Below are 25,977 nucleotides of genomic sequence, written 5' to 3' on the forward strand. Positions count from 1 at the left end.
GTTTCCTCCAGGCAAGAGCTGAAGAAGCAGCTTCAATGAGCAGGATGAATTTTGATCATAGGAGCTGATATGTGCTGTATGAATTTAAAATCATCAAAAAGATGGGTTTCAAGCAAATGCCATTTGAAAAGGTTACAGGAAAGAATAGCTAATGTGTGTTCACAGTTGCTAGGGGTGTTGTGGCTTTGCCCAGCTCTGCAGTGGAAAGAGCTGTACCCTGCACACTGCAGAACCTACAGGAGCCCCCTGCAGGTGGGGAGGACCTTCTACTTGGCTATCCATGTTTCTCTGTGGTCACCCTTTCCTGAGATTTTCTGTGACTTTTTTTTTTTTTTTTTTTTTTTTTTTTTTGAGATAGAGCTTTGCACTGTCACCCAGGCTGTAGTGCAGTGGCGTGATCTCAGCTCACTGCGATCTCCGCCTCCTGGGTTCAAGCAGTTCTCCTGCCTCAGCCTCCTGAGTAGCTGGGACTATAGGCATGCACTACCATGCCCAGCTAACCTTTTAGTATTTTTAGTAGAGACGGGGATTCACCATGTTGGCCAGGGTGGTCTCGATCTCCTGACCTTGTGATCTGCCTGCCTTGGCCTCTGAAAGTGCTGGGATTACAGGTGTGAGCCACTGTGCCTGGCCAATTTTCTGTGACTTTTAAAGTACCCCTGGGGTTCTGTCTTTACTCTAGCTAGAAACCTCTCAACCTTTTTCCAGAAGTGGACCCCCTTCCAGTGTGCTTTGCTGACTTGTAAATGCATTTTTCTAGAAGTGACTTTCCATGTCTGCTTCTGGCCTTCACTGTCAGTTCCCTAATCTGCTGCCCTGCTCCAGCTCGCCTACATGGCATGTCTCTTCGATAAGAATTTTAGTGCTATTCTGGGGAATTGTTTGTTTTGGATCGTAGCTTTCCTCTGAGGCATAAGCTTCCTTTTGTTTCCCTCTTCTGCCACACTGTCGTTCTCATGCTGCATGCTATGAAATAGGCATCCCAGAGCAATGTGTGCTCACATCCTCTTGGGAGTTCTTCCCCCATAAAGGCAGTGAATGTGATCTGAGAGACAGGGTTCTGAGGTAAGAGGATCTGCTTGACTCACTTAAACCTGTTGCTACACTTATGGTGGACTCAGAGAATCACATAACCCTAAACTGGCTAGATTACTTTCCAGAAATGTTATAGTAATATATTTAGAAAAGCATATGCCCTAAAAATGATGCCTCATCCATGAAGCCCTGAGTACCGGGCACAGGACTACTCCTTCTGGGTCTCCATCAAGCTTCTCACCCACAGATTGGCAAAAGTCAGCGAGAAGTGATAGCATCTGCCGCAGGCAGGAATTTTTGGGGAAAGGCTCTATAAATATTGCTGGTGGAAATGAGAAATCAATATCACAGATAAAAAAACACCAGAAAATAAGCATATGTGTACACGATGATATTTATTTCAGTTTTGTTTATAATAGCAAAAACCCTTGAGCAAAGCAAGTACCCACTTGTAGGACAAAGGCTGACTAAATTGTGATATATTCACACCACGTAATAGGGAGATTTTCTTACTATGTAATGCATGTGTATATATATATATATATATATAAATTATGTTTTTACAAAATAAGTAATCATACCATATATGTCTAAATACAATGTAAATGTTTATGTGTGATGAAATAATGAGAATGGAGAAGGGTCTGTTCACATTGTATATATAAGAAGATGGTGTCCACAAAGAACAGCATGTGTAAATGATAGGCCATTTACATAAAATTAAGTATATTAGTGTATCCATTCACAAAGACATGTATGAAAAAATGATGACCACAATATTTATCATGCTTTTCTTAAGATGGTGGGATTAGGCTGGGCATGGTGGCTTACGCCTGTAATCCAAGCCCTTTGGAGGCCAAGGCGGGTGGATCACCTGAGGTTGGGAGTTCAAGACCAGCGTGACCAACATGGTGAAACCCGTCTTTAAAAAAAAAAAAAAAAAAGATGGTGGGATTTTAGGTGATTTTTCTTTCTTCCTTTAGATACTTTTCTAAACTTTTTTTTTTTTTTGGAAACAGACTCTCAATCTGTTGTCCAGGCTGGAGTGCAGTGATCACAGCTCACTGTAGCCTTGGACCCCTGGGCTCAAGTGATCCTCCTATCTCAACCTCCCAAGTAGCTGGGACTATAGTCATGTGCTACCACACCTGAATAAATTTACTTTATTTTTTATAGAGATAGGATCTCCCTGTGTTGCCTAGGCTGTTCTCAAACTCCTGGACTCAAGTGATCCTCCCACCTTGGCCTCCACAAGTGCTGGGATTATAGACATGAGCCACCACATCTGGCCTAAACCATTATAACAGGAAACATGTGTTGGTTTAAAAAAATTCAGGAAGAAACTAAAACTGTTTTCATTGTGAAAAAACAGAGAGGTAGAGGGATGAAATGTTGGGGATATGTAGCTCAGCATCTTATTTCTGGGCTTCCCTCAAACTTGGAATCCAAGATAACTAGTAAGCATGGAGCTAGTAGAAATATGCTTCCCAATGTTCATATGCTTTTTGATTTTTTTCCCAGTTAACAAACACATATTTAGTATTCATAATTACCAGATACTGTTCTAGGCAGTGGGGCAATAATGGTACAAATATCTGATGAGATCCCTTTCCTCATAAAACTTAAAATTTAGTGGAGATTGGCAGAGATAGTTGACTAATCCCCAGTATAATAAGTGCTACAAACAAGAAGTAATCAATCAGCATGATGAGAACTGATGCCAGAAAGTCCTGATTTGGATTGGTGGTTCTGGTGGTGAGGGAGGGTTTCTTGGAAGAAAACCTGAAAAGTGAGGTAGACTTAGTGAGGATGAGGTGGAGAGCAGAAGGAATGGTTGTTTGGGGGTCTGGGAAGGCTGCTGTGTTACTCAGTTTGCGTTACTGTAACACAATACCTCGGACTAGGTAATTTATAAAGAAAAGAGGTTTATTTGGCTCACAGCTCTGCAGGCTGTACATGAAGTATAGTGCCAGCATCTGCTTCTGGCAAGACCCTCAGGAAGCTTACAGTCATGGCAGAAGGGAAAGGGGAGACAGCCATTGTGTCACATGGCAAGAGGCAGAGCAAGAGAGAAAGAAGGAACCGCCAGGCTCTTTTAAACAACCAATTCTTGTGTGAACCACCAGAGTGAGAACTCACCCATTACCATGCAGATGGCACTGGGCCATTCATAAGGGATCTGCTTTCATGACTCACATATCTCCTACTAGGCCCCACTTCTAACAATGGAGGTCACACTTCAATATGAGATTTGGAGAGGACACACATCCAAACCATATCAGCCCCCCAGGCAGAGGAGAGCTTTGAGGTTTTAGGGATTCAAGTAAAGGCCCATAGGGCTGCTACTCTCCCTTGTCCATAACATAGCAGTACTCTGGGGGGCACCATTCACATTCAAAGCCATAGACTTGTCATCTGTCACAATGAACAGGAAGAGACAGCTTCCCTAATTCTCACAGTCTAGTGGTGGGCAGGCTAGACTTTTAGGTTTTGTCTTTACAAACAATGGGAAGGCAATGGAAGATTGAAGAAGGGGAGTGATGTTTCCAATTGCTGTTAAAATTATTGGTCTGGCTGTGGTGTGGAGAGTGGGTTAGATGGGCTGGAGGAGGAGTGTGGGGAAACCAGTGAGCAGCTGCAGCAGTGAGGTGAGGGGTGACAGGCCAGGGTGTTGCTGGGGGGGGATGGTGAGAAGCAGCTGCATTATGCATTTATTCTGTGGGTAGAGTGGTCAGGACTAAATATTGCATCGGATGTGGGGCTGAGTGATAAGAAGGTGGCAAGGATTCCCTGGTTTCTAACATGAGCAAATGGAGGCGAGGGATGGAGGTACATTTTCTGAGATGGGTAATATTGGAAGAGGAGGAGTTTTGGGAAAGTTCAAATGCTTAGGTTGGACATGTCAAAGTAGGCAGGTAGGCATGTGGATATCTGGTTGGCTTATGGATATTTGGGTCTATAGCTCAGATAAGAGGTAGAGCGGAACAATACACATGGAAACTATTAAAATTTCACCTAAAATAATCTAGGGGAGAGGATAGCATGAGAAGGGTCAAGACTGGGCCTGATGAAGGAAGAGAAGCCAGCAAAAAGTACTGACTGAGAAATGGCCAAAGTAGTATTAGGGAAATCAGAACAGTCTACTCTAGACATAAGTGGTGTTGGAAGTTTCTAATGTCCAACTGGAAACAGAACCAAGGCCTTTGAATGATCTGGTTAAGGTCATTCCATAAAGTAAAGGTAAGTGATACCATCCTTGAGTCCTCACTGCCATCCCATAGGCCTAGCCCTCAGTGTTAGTGACTGGTGTGCCTTGACTGTGGGTCAAGATGGCCAGGGGGAGACCTATGTTAATTCTAGCTAAGTAATTATAAGCTTGCTTGGCTCAGAGTAGACTGAAGTTTATACACCGAGCTAAACTATATTACTAGTGCAGTTAATTAGAAATCAAGTGGCAATAGGAGGCCTAAGGTAAAGACCATCTGAGAGCTCAGTAATACCAGGGAATACAGGGGTGGTTGCAGAGCAGGCAATACTGCTCTGGTCCCATGAATGCCTTCTCAACATGGAGACTGCATGAGGATCTCATAAAATGGGCTTGTGCAAAGATCTCTGAGAAGGGAGGCGACCTCTGCTCACAAGATCTGGGAGGGTCTTTGCAGATGGGAGCTGGCAAGGAGGAAAAAAGCCTTGCAGGGCAGAGATCACAGAATGCCTCAGGCTCTGCTTAGGTTCTCGGAATGTGGAGTGATTCTGTGTCCTCAGTGCTTAGGAGATAAAAGCCCCTGGATGCACTGGGTGTGGTCAGAGCGTGTAGCTCTTCCTCTGCTATACTTCTGATGCAGCTGCACTCTGATAACAATTGGTGGTAAACTCAGAGTACTAGTTTAGCATGTCTTAGAAAGCTCTCAAGTGCTGTTAAATGCTCAGAGCATTAGTTTAGCATGTCTTGGAAGGATCTCAAGTGCTCTCCTCCTGGCTGTCTTAGGTACCCCTTCACCCTACCCTTCATGCCCATAAGATCAATAAGATTATGCACAGAGCTGGGGCCAATGTGGCTCCCACACTTGCGTTGGTCCCCTGGACCCAAGCTGTAAATTCTACTCTTGTGTCTCTGTCTTTATTCCCTTTTCTCAATCCCTTGTCACTGCCAGGACTAAGGGTACCCACGTAGGGGGTTGGGGCTGGTACCCAACACTTGACTATGGCTTTTGTGGTCTTTCCAACAGCCACTTATCAGGGAAAATCACTGACAGTCAAGGAGCTACATTTTCTGATTTCATTAATTTGACTGCTGATGGAAAGAAGTTAAGCTGATAAAATTATTTTAAGGACTATTAATTGTTTGGGTTTTGTGTTCTTTATATTTCTTAGAAAGCCAGAGAATAAACAGGAGATTTACTCTCAAGAGTTAAAATAACTTAAAATTTAAAAGATTTTTAAAACGTTATTTTCTTAAAGGAAGGGTAAGTAAAATCTGACACTCTCTTTAGGTGTCATGAGTGAAAACTGACACTCTGAGAAAACATTATTTTGTGGTTTCTCAGTGACTACTGTGATGCCTTTTATGACTTAGAAATAAGTCTCACTAATTTGTAGTTACATGATGATCAGTAAAATAAAGTTCACAAACAATAATGCTTATGTGATATTATAGTTATTTAACACTTGTAATGAATGAGGCAGTGTTTGACTCATTTAATACAACAGCCCTAAAAGGTAAATTTTATCATTTTCATTCTGCAGATGAAAGAAGAGTCTATGCGAAGTGTCTGAGTGGTAGACCTCAATACATAGCAGCTTAAAGCAACAGTTATGATCTCTCTTAATTTCTGTAGATCAGGAATTTAAGAAAAGCTTGACTGGGTATTTCTGGGTCAAGGTCTCTCACAAGGTTGCATGAAGATGTTGGCAAGAGCTGTGGCCACATGAAGGCATGAGTGGGGCTGGAGGATCAGCTTCCAAGTTGGTGCATTCACATGGCTGTTGGCAGGAGGCCCCAGTTCCTTACAAAATGAGCCTCTTCATAGGACTGCTTGGGGCTCCTCAAGACATGTCAGTTGGCTTTCCTCAGAGCAAGTGATTCAAAAGAGATTAGGACAGAAGTAGCAATGTCTTAAAACCTAGCCTTGGAAATCTCATGGACATTTCCACCATGTCCTATTGTTTACACAAGTCGACCTGTGGAGAGGCCCACACAGGGATGTGAAGATCATTGACCATCTTAGATAGAGGCTGATGAAGCGGGGCTTACAATATTTGCTTTTGACAGAACTCTTAACAGTTAGCAAGAATAGCTTTTCTTTCTGTTATTCAAGACTTAAATAATCTTATCTGGAAACAAGGAAGGTATACATTACTTTTTCAGGTTTCTTCCATCCATATGAGTATATAAAATCTGTTTGGCATTGTAGATTACCTTCTTACCCCTATTAAAAAATTTCTTTACTGGAAAAGCGTTTTTTACTGGAAAAGTAATTTAAAGAGTTGCAGCATGCAGTATGCTCACTTTTATTTCCTTACTTAGGGTAATATTAAAATTTATTGGCTATTATTTATTAGTCAGTCATCTGTCTTCAGCCATGGTATTTACATACTTAAACCTTTATAAGAATAATGCCAAGGGCAATACTAATGGAAACTGTGGCTTAATAAAAATGAACAGATTTTATATTTTATCTTATTTGCTTCATCTGCATTGAGTCAGTGACATTGACTGCAGTGTGAAAGCTAGTATTTTACAAACTCACAAAGTAGAAAATTGATCTCTCCTAGGATAGAAAATTCTTTCCTCTGCATTTTGTTTTATAATGAGAAAGTAAGAGGTCACATCTCCTCATTGATCTTAGTGCTTTAAACAGGCTAATCCCATTTTCAGAATTGCATTATTTTGAACCAGCAGGAAAATTACATGGTAAATAACTCAATGTTATTCAGATCAACTAATATTAGAGTAAAAATGCAGAAATTGAAAATTGATTATTCATGAAATGCTAAAATGTTAGGCGAATTCCCCTTCATATATGTGTGTCACTGTGGCCATCACCATCATGAATCTTGGATGCTTAGAAAATGGTACAAAGCGGGGGGTGGGGAGCTGGGGAGAGATAGCAAGGGGAGAGATGCCAGATGTAGGTGATGGGGAGGAAGGCAGCAAATCACACTGCCACATGTGTACCAATGCAACAATCTTGCATGTTCTTCACATGTACCCCAAAACCTAAAATGCAATAAAATAAATAAATGGGGGAAAAAAAATAAAATGGTACAAAGCAAAGAAACCTTTGTCCAGTTTTCAGCAGCGTGACTAACGAAAATACAGGTACAGAAATTCTCCATTGCTTAAACTCACTGGGAAATGCACAAACACAACAACGCCTAGCCTGGGGAGAGAAATGGAACTGAAGTAATTCTCCCTATTGTTTTGCTCTCTATTTTTGCCCTCTTCTCTTCCACTCTTTCCATGTTTACTTGAGGGAGGGCTAAGAAGAAAAGAGAGAAAGGCAAGTATTAGGATTTGTTTTCCAAAAGGTGTTGTTTCTGCCCACCCACATGCACTTCGTTACAGACAAGTACTTCCAGAATTATGTTAAATCTGCAAGCCCCTTACATACACTGTGCTGGTTTAGTTCTTACCTCAGAAGGAATCAGATATTCTGCTAGAATTATAGATATTATTATAGAATTATAGATATTATTCTGGGCCTAGAGTCATAGATATTCTGGGTCTAGGCCACAGTGTCTCAGTTAACAAGCTCCTTCCCTGTTACCAATGTGCCAATCTGTTATTTTGTTTGTTTTGCCCCTCTCCTTCCTTCCTACAGAGCTCTTGACTCCCAGCATTCTGTTTGAGCATTTATTCTATTTTCTTATTGAGCTGGCTAGCTGTCATGGCCTGTGTGCTATAACTCATCCTTTCAGGTCAGAGCAAGGTTAAGTGTTCTATTTTTCTCTCTTTTTTTTTTTTTTTTTTTTTTTTGAGAGACAGTTTTACTCATGTTACCCAGGCTGGAGTGCAATGGCGCGATCTCGGCTCACCGCAACCTCTGCCTCCTGGGTTCAGGCAATTCTCCTGCCTCAGCCTCCTGAGTAGCTGGGATTACAGGCACGCACCACCATGCCCAGCTAATTTTTTGTAGTTTTAGTAGAGACGGGGTTTCACCATGTTGACCAGGATGGTCTCGATCTCTTGACCTCGTGATCCACCCGCCTCGGCCTCCCAAAGTGCTGGGATTACAGGCTTGAGCCACCACGCCCGGCCTAAGTGTTCTATTTTTGACCTTGCTGTTACCTTCAGACCCATCACTTCCTTCCAGAGCCTTTCCTGTCTAGGGCCAGCTGCCTCCTGCCTTGTCCTGGATCTGGCTAGTCCCAGCTCTTGCCCCATCTGTTTATTCTGGCTCTCCCAGCGCCTCACTGCACAAACACTCCTCTCTTGCTGGCCTTCTCCTTCCTTGCAGGGACAGGAGAAATTGGTAAAGGACACACAGGAATTTTGCTCTAGAGATACTTAACCTCCTCAGTAGTGGGAGAGTGTCCTAAAATCTGTTAGAAAAATTGGAATGTCATTCCTAGCTCCTTACCCTTAGGCCTTTCCTTTTTCTCCTGCCTTGCCTCCTAAATTCAGCTATAGAAAAATGAATGACATTTTCAGCTTTTAATTAATGTCATTGTCCGATTGTCTCAGATCATAAGGATTAAGAGGCTCTCATTTCCAAAACCTTATTTCTCCAACTCATGAGCTATGCTAGGTCCCAGTGGACTGAAGCAGGATCAGGCTCAGTTTCCTTTCTTAGTCCTCTAATTATCTTACCCTTGGGGTCTTTGGAAATATTTCCAACATAATTTTTCCTTTCAGGCTGTATAATTATAGTTACTGGGACAGAGGGAGTAGGAGAATAGAGTGCATGAGTATTCCCTGTACATTCACTAGACTAATTACAGTGTAGCATGATGTATCATTGTTGAATACATCTCGCTAAGCAGCTCTGGTACTGTGTGTTGGCAATGGGAAGATAGTAAACATTCAGCTTGTTGGTTGAAGGTAGTTGTCATCAGTAGAAAAAATGATACACAGAAAAAATGATAATTCCGTTAAGTTATATTAAACTTCAAGTTTTAAGTTCTTCATCTATTTAGGTCTTTTTGAAGCAACCCCTAGATATAAAACCATGTCTGGTGCTAATGAAGGTTGACAGAGTTTTCAGATAAGGCTCTTTTCAGGCTTTGTAATCTTACATTATGCAGGTGGAGAAATAACCCATGGAGCCTAAGTGCAATATGAATGATACAGAAGATATGGACCCTGCCTTCCAAGGGTTTAAAGGTTGTATGAGTAATTTAATATAGGCAAGGGCCTCTTAGGGGCAAGATGGCCTATGTGGCAGATATTTAAGATGGTGAACTGTTTCACATCCACTCCATCAAGTGTGGCTTGTTTGGATGCTGATCTAAAGGGAGCATGCTTAACCATGGGTAGAGTTAGGTAAAGCTTTTCTTTCTTTTCTCCAGAAGTTTTCTCCACATACCTATGGAAAGGGAAGTGGAACCTGTTACTATGAAAGTGTTTCAATACCATCACAGCTAAGTGGGGCCGATGATTTCAAGACTTTTCTTGCTACAGCTTTTCAGAGAATACCGTCCTTCTCGAGGAGGTTGATAGACTAATATGAGCGACCAGAGGGAGAGAAAGTATCTTGTAAAGCCATGAAAGTTTTCCAGTTGATTTGTATGGAAAAATTCAAGTCACTGAAAAGACAAAGAGAAGAATTATCAATTCAGATCCTTACTGTGTTTTTCTTCTTACTTTATGCGTCTGTATGTATCCTGCTGTGTGTTGAGAGACGTGAGGGACTAATTTCGGGGGCTTTATGAATTCCGTGAGAGGGCCCCAAGGATGGGGCAGACTTGATTGTGATCACTGAAATAGTTTTGTTTTGATCATGCTACACAGTTTGCCTTACCCTTTGGGATACCATTATTAGCACAAATGCTAAAAGATATGTGCATTTGTTGTAGACTCACCTAAAATCCATTGTGTGGCCTCACAGGAGCTGACTGGATGAGGCTATTGTTGGAGTTTCTTTATATATTCCAAAAGCGAATCTTGCTAATATTTTATCTGCATTATTCATTGGGAACAAGTATTCTAAGAAGAAACCGTCCAAGGCTAGATTGGGGATATATATTTCTTAAGATGCTTTTCATTCAAAATAATTATTTAAAATATGCCATTTTAATGAAATAGTACAAAGCTTCTTCCTGTTAATTCGACTCCTGCTTAAAAAAAAAATTCAACTCCTGCTTAGTTTGAACTTTATGCATCATTTCAGAAAAAATCCTCTGGAATCAAATTAACTGTGGCAAAAATCACATATTTTTCTCATGCCAATAGCAAGCAGCTTAAACTGAGTTGGGCAGGTATTAGTTTAATCATAAGTTACAGCAAACTGACACTTCTTTAGTGAGGAAGAGGCTCAAACTTTCAGACTAGGAGGAAGAGCAAATTGTACTGAAAACCACCAGGCATAGCCCTAGGGCTACAAGCTGGTTCCCCCTGCATTGTTTGGCCATGATTCTTCTGATACCAGTATCAAAAATCCCTGAATCAAAAACTTCTTTTTTTTTTTTAAGATGGTGTTTCACCATGATGGCCAGGCTTGTCTTGAACTCCTGACCTCAGGTGATCCACCCACCTCAGCCTCCCAAAGTGCTAGGATTACAGGCGTGAGCCGCCTTGCCCGACTCTCAAAAACGTATGACCTAATCAGCACTGACTCTTTGGTCACTTGGAAAATTATATCTGCGTAGATTAAAGAACAATATTGTTAAAAATCAAAGTAAGATATAATCCATTTTAGAGCTATTTAGAACTTTTTAGAACTATTCTGCTTTGGAAGTGTGAACTTTGAAACCCAAGTTGTTTAATGTCGGTTCTCCTGACCTGCATCATACCTCCTGCTCTACAGAGCTTAACGGTGCCTCTTTTTGAACACTCCAGCTATCATTTGACTTCTCTACACTGAAGAGTTCTGTATTCCTATCTTTTCTTTCCCTCACTCCCTCTCTTGCTGTCTCTCTTACGCTTTCTATTTGAAGGTTTTGCTTGGGCAGCAGATTTAAGGACTCAGAGAAAAACACGAATTCGACCTTCAGATTTCCAGGATTATGCCATTCAGTCACGATGCTGCAACGGTAGTTAGTAAGTGTGCGGGTAGCCAGAGCCTGTATCTTAAAGAGTGTTGTATGATGTTGAGAAATTTAAACTTGTTTTTTTTTTCTTAATGACAGTAGGGAACTATTGAATGCTTTTGGTAGAATCAGTCAAGTTACTTTTGTACCTCTGCTTTTCTTTAATATGGATTTAATTTGTCAGTCTCACACTTTCTTTATTCCCTGACAGTATTTATTTACAAATAATAAATGTATAACTAACTCTTCAAAAAGAAGTGTAACAGTGAAACTACATTTGAATTATACCTAAACGAAATAGAGCAATTCCCTCAGATCTTCAGGAATGCATTCATTACTTTCTAGTGATGGTGGCAAAAAATAGAATAGTTATTTTCCATCTTGATCAAAATTTTTAGTTGCCCATCCTGTGAGCCTAAATGCATAAGAGTGCTTGCTGGCTACCTATTGGGAACATGTTGTAGATTGATTCATGTTTTTCAAAGGTTTTTTTTTTTTTTTTAGAGACAGGATCCTGCTGTGTTACCAAGGCTGCAGTCCTGTGGTGTGATCATAGCTCACTGTAGCCTCCAGCTCCTGGGCTCATGTGATCATACTGCCTGTGCCTCCTAAGTGGCTGGGCCTACAGGTGCATGCCACCACACCATTTTTATTTTTTATTTTTATTTCTTGTAGAGATGAGGTCTTGCTGTGTTGACCAGGTGGGTCTTGAACACCTGGCCTCTGAAAGTCCTCCTGCCTTGGCTTCCCAAAGTGCTGGGATTACAGACATGAGCCACCACACCTGGCTGGTTGTTGTTTTTTATTAAGCAAGTAACTAAGTATAGTTAGAATCATTGTTTTATTACAGGTAACATATCCTTGGCCAGATAACATTTTAGAAAACTCTTTTCATAATGATGAAATAATCTCATGGTTGTGTCAAACTGTCTAGCTAATTGGATTTAAAACATTATCAGGCAGTTATTTTTAATTTTTCTTAATGAAACAATGCAAAGGTCATTGATATTTTTTTGATTTTCGTAACCTTGTGTGGTGTTTAGTTTATATTGGCATTCTATTAAGATGTATCATGTTTGTGTGCTACTTATTGCAAGAATTATTTGAGACACTTTGTTTTTGCTTTTTAAAAATATTTTTCATTGACACAAATGGTATATATCTGTGTTGTACAACATGAGTATGTCCTAATTGTGTTGCTGTGTCCACGGCTATGACATTGAGTATTGTCATGCAATTCAACATTAGAAAGCATAATGGGGATATATAGGGAAGGGGAATGGTTCCTGAGCTTAGATCATTTCTAGGGGAGATTAGGTGACTGGGAACATGATCTCTAAAGCAAAAAGTATATAGAGGTTGAACATTTTGTTACTTAAATATATACTGAGTTATTCTTACTTAGTATGCCTTGTAAAACTAAGGAGAATCTGAAGTGCTAATGAGGTTAAATAATCAAACATATAGTTATTTTGCTTTGTTGCTGTGTGGGCATGGACACACTCGCACACACACACGCATTTATTTTTCAATGTGTAGCCAATCGGGTATTGGATATGGGTGCTTCTCTCTTGACATATTGGCCCAATTCAGGTTCTTAGAGCCAAATGAGTCAGTTTTAAATGAGGAGAGAGAGAGAGCGAGATCAGAGGTTTAGAGAATGGAAAGAATATAGGATTCTTAAGCCTCAGGTTCTTAATAGCAGAAGAGATTAGGCTCCAGATGCTGCCTAGAGTCATGTAAATAGATGGTGATAAAATGTGATTATAGCAGTCTTGGGTTTTAAAGAAATAACAGCTTCAAAACAACTCATTCATGAGCATGTAAATGCTAATAAAACCCCTTGGCAGGCTGCCCAGCACTCCTGAGGACAGGTGCCCTGTGAGAGTCTGGCCGTGGAGCTGTGGACTCTATCTAAAAGTAGTTTAAAAGAAACCATATTCTGGGGGCCAACTGTACTGAGGTGCTTGTTTCAGTTGCAGGTTCCCAGTTCCATGCCTATGCTCTGTGATTCAGTATATCTTGTACAGTTATTCTGATGTATGGTGAGATTTGGGAACTGCTTGCCAACTTAGAATATCCTTACGTGACACACATACTACAAAAGGAGTTCTCTTACCCAGGAACTTTTGATTACTGTGTGTCTAAATATTTTACAAATTAATTTCTTCAGCAAATATTTATCACATGGTTACTCTGTGCCAGATACTGAACAGGCATGGAGTTATAACAATAAATAAGATTGACACAGTTTTTCTTCATGAAATGGAAAGATAACAAGTCAACAAATAAATAATTAGATAAGAATGAAGAAGATACGATAATGGAGCATAATGAAGGCTTTTTTTTGACAAGGCAGCATTTAAACTAAGACTGGGATTTTAAGTAATCAGACATATGAACAACATCTTAAGCAGTGTAAAAAAACGTATACAAAGGCATTGAGGCAGGATTAGCCCTGATATGTTTTAGGAAACACGAAGTTGGAGTGGCTGGAGCCCAGCAAGCCAGTGGAGGGAAGATACGAGATGAGGAAGGTAGCATCAGATTAGGTAAACCCTTGAGGAACATGGTGGGGATTGAGGGAGGCATCAGAAGCTTATCTGGCAAAAGGAGTCTGGAGTTGACAGGAGAAGCCTACTTTGAGACATGAATTTGGGAGTCATCAGCATTTTGATGGAAAACTACCAGAATGGGTAGACTAATATAGGGAGAGGCTTAGTACAGGATACTTAGTACAGAAACAAGAATAAAAAATATTAATGATTTTAAAGTAATCATTATATATTGAAATATTTGGGATCTGTTGGGTTAAATAAAAAATATTATTAAAATCTTGCCTGCTTCTCTTTACTTTTTTAAGACGTGGCTATCAGAGAATTTAAGATGACATGTTTGGGTGGCATTGTATTTCTATCACAGAGTCTGCAACATGGAGGTCATTGGAAAACCTGGTAAGAGCAGACTGCCTGGGATTAAGTAATAACTAGCATATTTTTATACCCTGATGAGACTAAACCATCATTATAATATTGTTTTGTCTAAAATTAAATAAACTCACCACTAAAATTTTTCCTAGACTTATTGATGTGTAAGTGATTTAATAATTTCACATAAGTTGACTATGTAATATATCATATACTATGTTAAATTTTAATTTAAATAGGATTTAAATTAAATCTTTTGAAATCAACTCTCAAATGTGTTTTTAACATTTTTTAACCTGTATTTTTTCCTTTTTTAGTTTTTAAATTTTTATTTAAATTATTTTATTTTTTTTTTCATATCTGGGCAGGAAACTTCATGGTGTTATGGTCAACTTGCCGCACAACCGTGTTCAAATCTGTCACCAACAGGTTTATTAAAAACCTGGCCTGCTCGGGGATTTGTGCCAGCCTGGTCTGTGTGCCCTTTGACATCGTCCTCAGCACCAGTCCTCACTGTTGCTGGTGGATCTACACCATGCTCTTCTGCAAGGTCGTCAAATTTTTGCACAAGGTGTTCTGCTCTGTGACCATCCTCAGCTTCCCTGCTATTGCTTTGGACAGGTAAGATCAGGTAATAAGGAGCTAACTTTTTTTTAAAAGTTATATTAAAATATTGGCATCATTAAGCCAATGATGAGCACTCAGTGTTCCAAATACTGGTTTTTAGTCTGCCTGTGATCAACAGAAAGGGAATAAATGTCCAAAACAGATGTCTCACAAAAGACAGGTTGATTTAGCAACAGCCATGGAAAATAGAACCACTGAGAGAAGACCTGGGGGTGAGAGTTCCTTGGTGAGGACGCTGGGTAGAGCTGCGAGATCATACAGTCACTTTAGCTTGGTTGCAATTGGTGATATTTGTGTTGCAATTTGCAGTATATTGTTCATCTGATTGATAACTCTGCAATTTGGGGTTTTTGATGCAGTATGGAATATCTCTGAAAGAACAAGGTAATAATTCAGTGGTTATTTAACAAATGATTAGGTGGTCCATTTGGATCTGGCCAGGTAACACCAGAATTCTTCTGGAGGATGTATTTCCAAGGTTTCATATTGCAGTGGTGATTGTTTTCTCTTCCCATCCTCTTTGAAAGGATGTTCATTTGGAAGTGAACCTTACATCTTAGTTACTGCCATTCTACATAATTTGATCAATTTTATCAAAGTTGTGTAAAGATCTCATAATCAACAAATTCCTGCCTCTCTCCTTTTTAGCTAGTGCTTCATGAATACAGTTTAGATAATATATTCTTGAGAATTGAATTAAGTAAACAAACAAGAATTGAAAAGTATTTTATGTCTGTGAGTACTTCTGATTTCAAGATTAATAGAGAGGAAACATTGCTGAAGGGAAAGTGCTGGCTATTCTGACTTTATATCCTATGTTAAAATTTAACATTTTAGATTAATTTGAAAATTTAGAGCTCTTTGTCCATTCAGAACATAATACCTTAATGACCTGTGAGGTCATTGATTGTAGAACGCATCTGTAGAGTCATTTCAGCCTCTCAGGCCAAGGACCTTGATTTCTTTAGCCGCCTAATGCTGTCAGCATGGAGGGACACAGAGTCACACCAAGCCCCCGGCATACTGGGAGAAGTCATTGTGGTTGTGATTAAGAGAATGGATGCTGGAACTAGAAGCCTCACTTTGAGTCCTGCCTACACAGCTTTCTAGCTGAATGGCTTTGGGTAAAGCTGCTTAAACTTTCTGAGCCTCAGATTCCAGAGCAGCAGAAAGAATTAAGTGATTTATTTATGGCCTGTGATAGGATGCGCTGCACCAATATTTGCCTCTCTTTCTCAGGCTTCTCTTCTGATGGCACATTCTTCCTTTGATATATTGTCTGCAATCATGTTACCATTAGATCTTCTGGGAGCCACTCCAGCTCTTTAGAAGGGACTGGAATCTCACCATTCATGGAGCCAAACAAGGCAGGTGACGAAGTCAAGCGACAACAGGCCAGGTTGCAATTGTGGCACATGAAGCGTGTGTCCGAGTTCCTGTTCATGGGGATCAGCTGCTCAGCAGTTGCTAATAATTGCTTTGTAAGAATCTAAACTCAGTGGGCAGGACTTTTTTCTTTCTTCAGAAGAGGAATTAAAAAAATCTAGAATTTCATTATTAAAAAATGTTGGCAATTAGTTTTTTTTCAAAAAGTATTATGTGGTCATCCGAATCCCTTCAGAAAGATGAATGTGTGCCCTGAGATGCCAATTTGCCACACCTGCTTTATGGTGACGTTACATGTCTGTTCCATTGCTTTTTGAATATCTGGAAAGCGCTATTACACTTTATTCCCAAGGCTTTATTTCCAAGGAGTGGAGGACAAGAGTGAAATCAGAGTCCTTTCTTAAGTGTACTTCTGGTGGGTGCCTAATGTTTATGTTGGACCATTTTGTGTTCAGTGTCCTTCTGAATGCCCCCAGGAGTACCTGCTCTGGTAAAGTCTTAAGTCTTCAGTTTGATATTCTGGACTGAGATATAATTTACATATGATAAAATTTACTTATTTAAAGTATACAAGTCAATGAATTTTAATGTATTTATAGAGTTGTACGGTCATTGTCACAATATAATTTTAAAACATTTCTATTACCTCACAAAGAGACTTACAGTCACTCCTCATGCCCATCCCCAGACCTAAGCAACCATGAATCTACTTTCTGTTTCTATATGTTTGTTTTTTTGGACATTACATTGTAAATGGAGTCATGCAATATGTGTTCTTTTGTGACTGGCTTCTTTCACTTAGTATGTTTTCAAAGTTCATGTTGCAGAATATAACACTACTTCATTCATTTTTATGGCCAAATAATATATTCATTCAATTTTAGGAATATACCAGATTTGTTTCTCCATTTACCAGCTGATGGATATTTAGGTTGTTTCTACTTTTTGGATATTGTGAGTAATGCTGCTGTGAATCCTGAAAGTTTTTTTTTTTTTTTAAATAAGATTCAATAAGAAGGAATACATTATTCTGAACAGTTTGCTGCTATACTTGGAAGCAATGCAATAATCCCTGTGGGCTATTTCTGGGCCCTTGGTCTTAGACAAAGAGATACGAAAACAGTGAGAAATTCTCATTTTCTTTCCAGCAGAAAAACTATTGTTATTTTACTGTAATTTTAAAAAGTAAAACAAGTCCTTTTAGTAGAAAAACAGGGCTGGTAAATTCCTGTTATTCACAGATACAAATTACTTGCACACATCAGCATGTGCACCTGAAGAAGACAGTCTTTCCTCTCACTTCTTTCAAAGCTATTCGTTTCATGGCACTAAGTCAGCAAGTTAATTGGGAGGTCATCTACACTTTTTGCATCACCTTTTAGAGATGCACACATAAGGAAATGATTTATAGTGAGCCTGTGTGCTTGTGTTGCAGTCTGTTCCCCAACGCATAGCGGGACTGGAAATTAACGTAAGCCTGGGTTTGTTACACGTCTGTGAGCAAATGGAAGTCAGAGCCAGTGAACTCCTAAGCATGTATTCATGTGTAGGGGTGGGGCCATCGCATATTTACTGTATCGTGATTAGAAAACTATATTCAGGCTGGGCGTGGTGGCTCATGCCTGTAATCCCAGCACTTTGGGAGGCCGAGGTGGGTGGATCACGAAGTCAGGACTTTGAGACCAGCCTGGCCAAGATGGTGAAACCCTGTCTCTACTAAAAATACAAAAATTAGCCAGGCGCGGTGGTGGGCGCCTATAGTCCCAGCTACTCGAGAGGCTGAGGCAGGAGAATTGCTAAAACCTAGGATGCAGAGTTTGCAGTGAGCCGAGATCATGCCACTGCACTCTAGCCTGGGCAGCATACATCACTTATGCACTTTTTTCTCTTTTTTCCCCCCTCCCAGAAAGAAATCTAGAATACATCTTACCATGCTGCCTCCTTTCCTGATTGTCCATGGTCACTATTGTGTTTGCATCTCTCAGCCTGGAATGGTCCCCTCTAGCTGGTCCCCCTGCCAGACTCCACCACAGTGCCTCCTTCTCTTGCTGTTTTCCCAGGTGGCTTTAGGTGCTGCCTGTGCCTCTTTTGTGCCTGTCTCTAGTAGAACTGTCATCTCCTTGTTTGTAATTGTTAGTGTGTGCATCTTTGTCCCTGTTGAATTTAGAGACATCCCTGTGTCTTTTCATTCTTATAACCCAGTGCCTGGCATGGGACCTGGTGCATAGGTGGTGCTCAGAAGTACCTGTTACAGGAAGCTGGGCATGGTGGCTCACGTCTGTAATCCAAGCACTTTGGGAAGTCGAGGCGGGTGGATCAACCGAGAGGTCAGGAGTTTGAGATGAGCCTGGCCAATATGGCGAAACTCTGTCTCTACTAAAAATACAAAAATTAGCCAGGCTTGGTGGTGCCTGCCTGTAATCCCAGCTACCTGGGAGGCCAAGGTAGGAGAATGGCTTGAACTATTTGGAGGCGAATGGCTTGAACCAGGCAGAGGCTGCAGTGAGCCTGCATTGTGCCATTGCACTCGAGCCTGGGCGATAGAGTGCGACTCCATCTCACACACACACACACACACACACACACACACACACACACACACACACACTTGTTACTGGAAGGCTTGCATGCTTACCTTGCCCTATGAGTGAATGGGTGTCACTAAGGTTGTAAGGTCAACCCCAGCATTAACTGACTGCACAGATATGGCAAAGCTGATGTGATGAAACTGACCACATCTCTGACAGCTAGTGGCAGCCCTTTTACAACAGATGTGGTTCTGGGGTCTGAAGACTTACTCAGTTCCCTCAAATAACTGGTGATATCGAAAGAGTGTGCTTTTGGAATTCTGTTTAGGTGGTTACAGAATGATCAAGTTAAAGGCTGGAAGGAAAAACAGTGTCTCATCTGATTTTAACAAAAATCTAATGTGCAGGCATTTTGGAACTATTAATTGCCCTTAGGGTTACTGAGTGATTATTATGGGAGCAATGGCTATTGAGCAGACATAACTTTTGTCAGCTGAATTGATTTTTGTGGAAGGACCTTGTCAGAGTCCATTCTTCATACTGGGTTCTTCTGCCCTGAACAGCTTTAATTGCTAATGATATCCAGACTGTGGCATAAATCTGCTTTAGATATGTGTGTAGACAAACTTATTTCTGTTGGTAGCTTCGAACATTGCCCTAAAGCTTCTTTAGCCCATGTAAAATTTTAACCAATTACCCTTTACCCTCAGATTGAAAGGTAGATATCTTTACAGCAGATGGAGAAATCTTTTATATTGAGGGCACGCTTTGAGATTTCATCCTGGTAGCAAAAACTATAAAGCTAGCTATGAATTGAAATTATTTACTTGTTTTTCTGTAGAGCTTCGTGAAGACAAGGCTTTCCTCTGCTCTTCTGGAAAGGTTTTTATTTTTTGGTAGCAATACTTCTCATTGTACTTGCAAAGTCCTCAAAACTTAAGGTCTGACTTCCTGGATTCCCCCAGTGTTTCTCTGTCTTAGGGTGAATAAAATAACTTGACCTTTCTTCTCTCTCACCTACTTTTGGTGATATAGGTTCCCCTAACTTAAAAAGTATCTTCTGTGGAATTCATTTTGTTTGTGTATCTTGCAGGTACTATTCAGTCCTCTATCCGCTGGAGAGGAAAATATCTGATGCCAAGTCCCGTGAACTGGTGATGTATATCTGGGCCCATGCAGTGGTGGCCAGCGTCCCTGTGTTTGCAGTGACCAATGTGGCTGACATCTATGCCACATCCACCTGCACAGAAGTCTGGAGCAACTCCTTGGGCCACCTGGTGTATGTTCTGGTGTATAACATCACCACAGTCATTTTGCCTGTGGTGGTGGTGTTCCTCTTCTTGATACTGATTCGAAGGGCTCTGAGTGCCAGCCAGAAGAAGAAGGTCATCATAGCAGCGCTCCGGACCCCACAGAACACCATCTCCATCCCTTATGCCTCCCAGAGGGAGGCCGAGCTGCACGCCACCCTGCTCTCCATGGTGATGGTCTTCATCTTGTGTAGCGTGCCCTATGCCACCCTGGTTGTCTACCAGACTGTGCTCAATGTCCCCGACACTTCTGTCTTCTTGCTGCTCACTGCCATTTGGCTGCCCAAAGTCTCCCTGCTGGCAAACCCTGTTCTCTTTCTTACTGTGAACAAATCTGTCCGCAAGTGCTTGATAGGGACCCTGGTGCAGCTACACCACCGGTACAGTCGCCGTAATGTGGTCAGTACCGGGAGCGGCCTGGCTGAGGCCAGCCTGGAACCCAGCATACGTTCAGGCAGCCAGCTCCTGGAGATGTTCCACATTGGGCAGCAGCAGATCTTTAAGCCCACAGAGGATGAGGAAGAGAGTGAGGCCAAGTATATTGGCTCAGCTGAATTCCAGGCCAAGGAGATATTTAGCACCTGCCTGGAGGGAGAGCAGGGGCCACAATTTGTACCGTCTGCCCCACCCCTAGGCACGGTGGACTCTGTATCTCAGGTGGCAGCAGCCCCTGTGGAACCTGAAACATTCTCTGATAAGTATTCCCTGCAGTTTGGCTTTGGGCCTTTTGAGTTGCCTCCTCAGTGGCTCTCAGAAACCCGAAACAGCAAGAAGCGGCTGCTTCCCCCCTTGGGTAACACCCCAGAAGAGCTGATCCAGACAAAGGTGCCCAAGGTAGGCAGGGTGGAGCGGAAGATGAGCAGAAACAATAAAGTGAGCATTTTTCCAAAGGTGGATTCCTAGCAATGATCGTAAATTCTTGGAAGCAACAGAGAGCTTCCATATTCCCACTCTTTAGAATATTCCCACCAGAGGGTGGGAATACTGTGGCCATATGATTGTATGATCTCCTTGCAACTCAGTGTGAGTTGATTCCTCCAGTATGGGCCAGATGCTTTTGAATGATAGGGAAATCTACGTAAAATCCAATGTCCTCTTTATTGAGGGAGTATATATATCTGTCTCAGTGATCCATTTCCTTAGTGACGTCCACATTACTCCCCGTGGGGACAAGAGCTGGGCAGTTTTGAATGGGTCTTCAGGTGGGTACTCCATATGCATTTTCTGGGGATGCCTCACTTCCCTGGGCTCCACAGAGAACACACAGAGAGAAGACTTTTAGAGCTCACAGGGAGCAGGGACTCTCTAAGGGAATTCTTAGATAATTATGGAGCAGGGTGGCCCCAGAGAAAATGCCTGTTTGATTAACTTAAACATATCAAATGTTATATATCAAGAAGATGGGAATTTGGCATCTTACACCATTTCTCTGGAAGCCTCAGTCTTACGACTCCTCGCGGTTTCTCCCGATACCCTTCATTTCTTTCACTGGAATGTAGGTAAGGAATGACGATTCCACACCTGTGATAGACAATAGATGTGCCCGGGAGTAACGGAGATATTTCGTCCTTGATAGTTATGATTTTCCCTTGGCATCACCAATGCCTCAAGAGATACACCTACACCTTCCAGGCAGGGTCAGTGTTGGTTGCACAGCACTGAAAATCCTTTGCTATGTCTTTCACCTTAAATTGTGTTTTCTCAACAAATGAGAGAGAAGCTTACGGGGGAGAAGATAGACCGAGGGATGCCTATGGCACTGTAGTTTTTTCTCTTCCCTTTGATCTCACATGAAAGGTGCTATGTAACAATGAGTATGAGTCAAGTATATTGAAAAAATCATCTTGTGCAAACTTTCAGAATTAAAAGGTATTTTTAAAATGGAGTTGGTGTAAGCTGGGTCCTTTGGAAACATCAAACTGAAAAGGCCTGGTTTGGAAAGGTGATTCTGCCCAAGAGGCTGGGAAGAATCTGACAAAGATGGTTTCATTCCGAGGAAGACTCTAGAACTCGGGTGTGGCCAGTCTCCTTTTCAGTCTGTTTGTACAACTGTGGTTCTCTCTTAATTTTGGACACAGAGGAGGAACAGAACAGGGAGAAATAATTATTGTAGAGTGCCAAGGCAACATCTGGCCCAGATGAGCTCTTCATTTTATCCTTCCTGTCTTAGTAGGAGCCAGAGTGGGTAAAAGAAGGAGGGCAGTGTCCTAAGCTGATCAGCCTCACAAGCAATTTGGAACCCCCCTGGGGTGGATTTCACCAGCTTGAATTAGAACTGCAGATAACACTTCACTCTTAGTAAGGACAAACCAAGTGCCAGCTCTGCTCTTCTCTCTAGGGTGTTTTATTCTCGCTCTTGGCACTTAGGGGAGCTAGTCTGGTGCCTTGAGCAAGCTTGAAGGGAAGTGGGTATCCTCACCAGCAGACTTCCACATCTCAAGTCCCCTCTTTTGACCACACTGGTCCCGTCTCTCGTCTCTCAGAGGGAGCCCAGACTCTGTAGTGAGTTTTGTTTTCCTTTCTTCTCTTGGGTGTGGTGTCTTGTGTTTCCTGAATGTGAACCCAAAGACCCTTCCCCTGGAGAAGAACCATTTTCCTCTTTGTGTTGGTCTCTTCACAGCACTGTTTGCTCACAGCAGAAACGGGTCTGCCGCGCCCTCCTGCGGCTCCGCTGCCTCCTGGGCCCTGTGTGCATGGCGTCTATAGCTCCTCGCCCTGATAGTCAACGCTGTGGCCCCTTCAAACATATCTTACAAAACTTTCACAGTCATTACAACTTGTATCAAGGGGAATAATAATCTGTAGGAAAATAATGTCCACTTTAGGAGAATCTGTCACCTGTAGCCACTTTGGAGTTGTTCTGATAATATACTGTATATGTACACCTTAATAAATTTTGTTGAGGCAGAATCTGGTTGGGTATGTTTCTTATGTATGTTTGAAGCAGATGGCTGACTTCTAACAGGTCATTGCCAGGTATATTTCTATACTCTTTGAAGAATAACATTTTAATAAAAAATTGAAAAGCAGTTTCTGAACTCAAGAAAAGTTGTATGAGCTATATTTTCTCCCCTTTTCTCTCCCTCGAGTGGTATACTGTTGGAACCTATCTCTTCCTACATGGTCTCAGATGATATATTTATTTATTTGTTTTATCGTGAATGCAGATGCAGCATTTCAGTAGCATTTTCTTGTGCTGTTGCAACTAAAAGAAAATAAATTCCATAAGGAGGAAATGCAACATTCGAAGAGATATCACCAGGATGAATTCCAGATTGAGTTGGTGATGGACACCCAAATCATCCCTAGGCGGAGCTACACAAGGGAAGCCTGGAGTGCAGCGGTCATCATCCCTTCTGTGGGAGGTCAGGAGTACAGTGGTTAGGGCCATGAGCTTTGAGGTCAGATTGCCTATGTTCAAATCCTGGTCCCACCGCTGACCAGCCTATGACCTTGGGATGACGAAGTAACCTCCATGTACCTCAGTTTCCTGTTTGTAAAATGGCAGGATAATAATTGTGTCAGAAGCCTCTGTTGCCCCTACTCACATATTTCCCCTATGACTATAGCTGTGTCGACAGTGGGCCTTTGCTGGCGGCATCCACTCACTTCCCTGCAAGCAGAGCTCTCTGTGTCTGGGAATAATCCTTGGCCTGTGGGGCATGGGAACCGTTGGATAAATACCCCTGCTTCCTGTCCTGCTGGACAATTGTGGGAGGCCCCTGTCCAGTTCTCAAGAGGTCATGACACAGAGTTAAGTCCCTGTGGCCCACCATGGTGCTTAAATAATACATCCTTAAATTGACTCTACTTTCTCATTCTCTGACTCAGTTTCTGCAGTCCTCATTCATGCCCTCAAGGATCACCTCCCAAATATACTGCCTGCACAAAGCCCTCATCTCAACGTCTGTTTTCAAGGAGTCCAGGTGAGGCATGGAGCACCTGTTAGGATTAAATGAGATGATCTGTTCAATACAGTGCCTGGCACAGAGTACAACTGTATCAGTGTTAGTGCTTTCACATTACATAAAAAATAAAGTGGCTAGCAGCTTATGTGGAAAACTATAGGTCTTTTCACTAGTTACTCTAACAGTAATTAATATTCCTAAGGATGATACTTTGGGGTAATACATAATGCCAAGGGACTATTATATCCCCTGAAGAAAAAATAACTGTGTAAGCCAGAGTATTTCTTAACTAGACAATTCTCACTTAAAAAAATAGGATGTTAAATGAAAGTTCATCTTGGCCACAAACCTGTAGGCCATACCTGAATATGAATGCACTCAATGACCGTATCGAAGTAAGAGCAGAGCAGAGTACCATAGCGTATCTAAGGACAGATACACAAATTCAAAGTGGTCACTTCCATAGAAGAGAAACTGCAAGTTAGTCAGCTGGTGGGCTAAATGAACTTCTGGAGTTCGAGCACCGGTCTGATTCATCCAAGGAGAAAAGCCACTGCTGCATCCCAGCTGGGCACTGCTGGGCTCTTGGCAGACCTGCCCCAGAGGTGAGGTGGCTCTGCACACATGCCACTGCTGCTACAGTTTGGATCAGTGATGCACAAGGAAAAAACTTATTACAGGTGGAATTTTGATGGAGGGGAAGGGTTAATGCTTTCATAGTGTAGTCTACCAACGTCTCAACAAACAATGTCAATAACACCGTAACATAGTGATGCACTATCCCCAAATAGTTGTAAATATCTAGCAGATTTATATCCCAACTAATGTGCCACATTAGAGCACTGTAAACAAAAGAGAAATGAGTCATGGTAAATAACCTGGGAATCTGTGAATAAAATAGGAATTGAAATGAGTACCAATGCCTAGAGCAGCATCAAAAGCCTTTTTGTGCAAGGCGTATAAAATAAATGGAAATGAGCTTAAATTCTCCATACACAAGGTTTCAGAAGAGCTCCCTTTTTCTTAGCCTCAGTTTCAACCCATGTTTTCTCCTATTTGTGCCAAAGGTATCAGTTAGTTGGTCAGTAGAATAAAGGTCTGGAAACCTGTATGGAAATGAAACTGTGATCTCCAGCATTGTTTTCCATGAACCTCTACAGCACTTCATGTCCTGGGGATTCAGGAGCCTCTTACTGCCAAACTGAAATGAATGAATGATGAATGAATATACAAGAGATACGGCACATGGAGCAGGGGCACAGTCTCTGTCATGTATGAGTGATGAAAGATTTGTTTTCAGTGGAGTTATTGCTGGCTCTTATTGATTTCCTTGGAATGACTCCTGCAGAGTTAAAGGCATCAAATGTAAGGCCTTTGATCCATCTCCTTTTTCAAACACCCAAGCCTCCCTTTAATTCACTAGGAATGTAAGTTCCAAAGTTAGAGGGGAGGTTCAATACTGAGAAACACAGTTCCAGGCATGTGCGTTGGGCTTGAAGAATATGTATATATAAAATATCTTGCCGGGCGCTGTGGCTCATGCCTGTAATCCCAGCTCTTTGGGAGGCAGAGGCGGGAGGATAGCTTGAGCCCAGGAGTTCGTGACCTGCCTGGGCAATATAGTGAGACCCCCATTCTCAAAAAAAAAAAAAAAAATTAAAAAAATCTTTTATATATTCTTCAGTAATATATGTGTGTGTGTGTATATATATATATATATATATATTCTTCAAGCTCAACACACATTCCTGGAACTGTGTTTCTCAGTATTGAACTTTCCCTCTAACTTTGGAACTTAAAAATATATATTTTTAAGACAGAGTTTTACTCTTGTTGTTCAGGCTGGAGTGCAATGGCACCATCTCAGCTCACTGCAATGTTCGCCTCCCGGGTTCAAGCAATTCTCCTGCCTCAGCCTCCCTAGTAGCTGGGATTACAGGCTCCCACTACCAGGCCCAGCTAATTTTTTGGATTTTTAGTAGAGACATGGTTTCCCTAAGTTGGCCAGGCTGGTCTCAAACTCCTGACCTCAGGCGATCCACCCCCCTCAGCCTCCCAAAGTGCT

General features: G+C 41.6%; 1 protein-coding gene across 1 annotated transcript in view; it reads left to right on the top strand.

Annotated features, from left to right (window-relative positions):
- GPR176 (G protein-coupled receptor 176) overlaps nucleotides 1-23,047 on the top strand; it is a 116,979-nt gene extending 93,932 nt beyond the window's left edge. Inside the window, exons 2-3 of the mRNA XM_032261192.1 lie at nucleotides 14,522-14,774; nucleotides 19,788-23,047. Coding sequence (XP_032117083.1) covers nucleotides 14,522-14,774; nucleotides 19,788-20,907 — 1,373 coding nt within the window. The 3' untranslated portion in view covers nucleotides 20,908-23,047. The remainder of the gene's footprint in view (nucleotides 1-14,521; nucleotides 14,775-19,787) is intronic.
- Nucleotides 23,048-25,977: the final 2,930 nt, after the last annotated feature.

The sequence above is a fragment of the Sapajus apella genome, unplaced genomic scaffold (genome assembly GCF_009761245.1).
Source record: "Sapajus apella isolate SASKATOON/1434 unplaced genomic scaffold, GSC_monkey_1.0 scaffold122, whole genome shotgun sequence".
NCBI classification, from domain to species: Eukaryota; Metazoa; Chordata; class Mammalia; order Primates; family Cebidae; genus Sapajus; species Sapajus apella.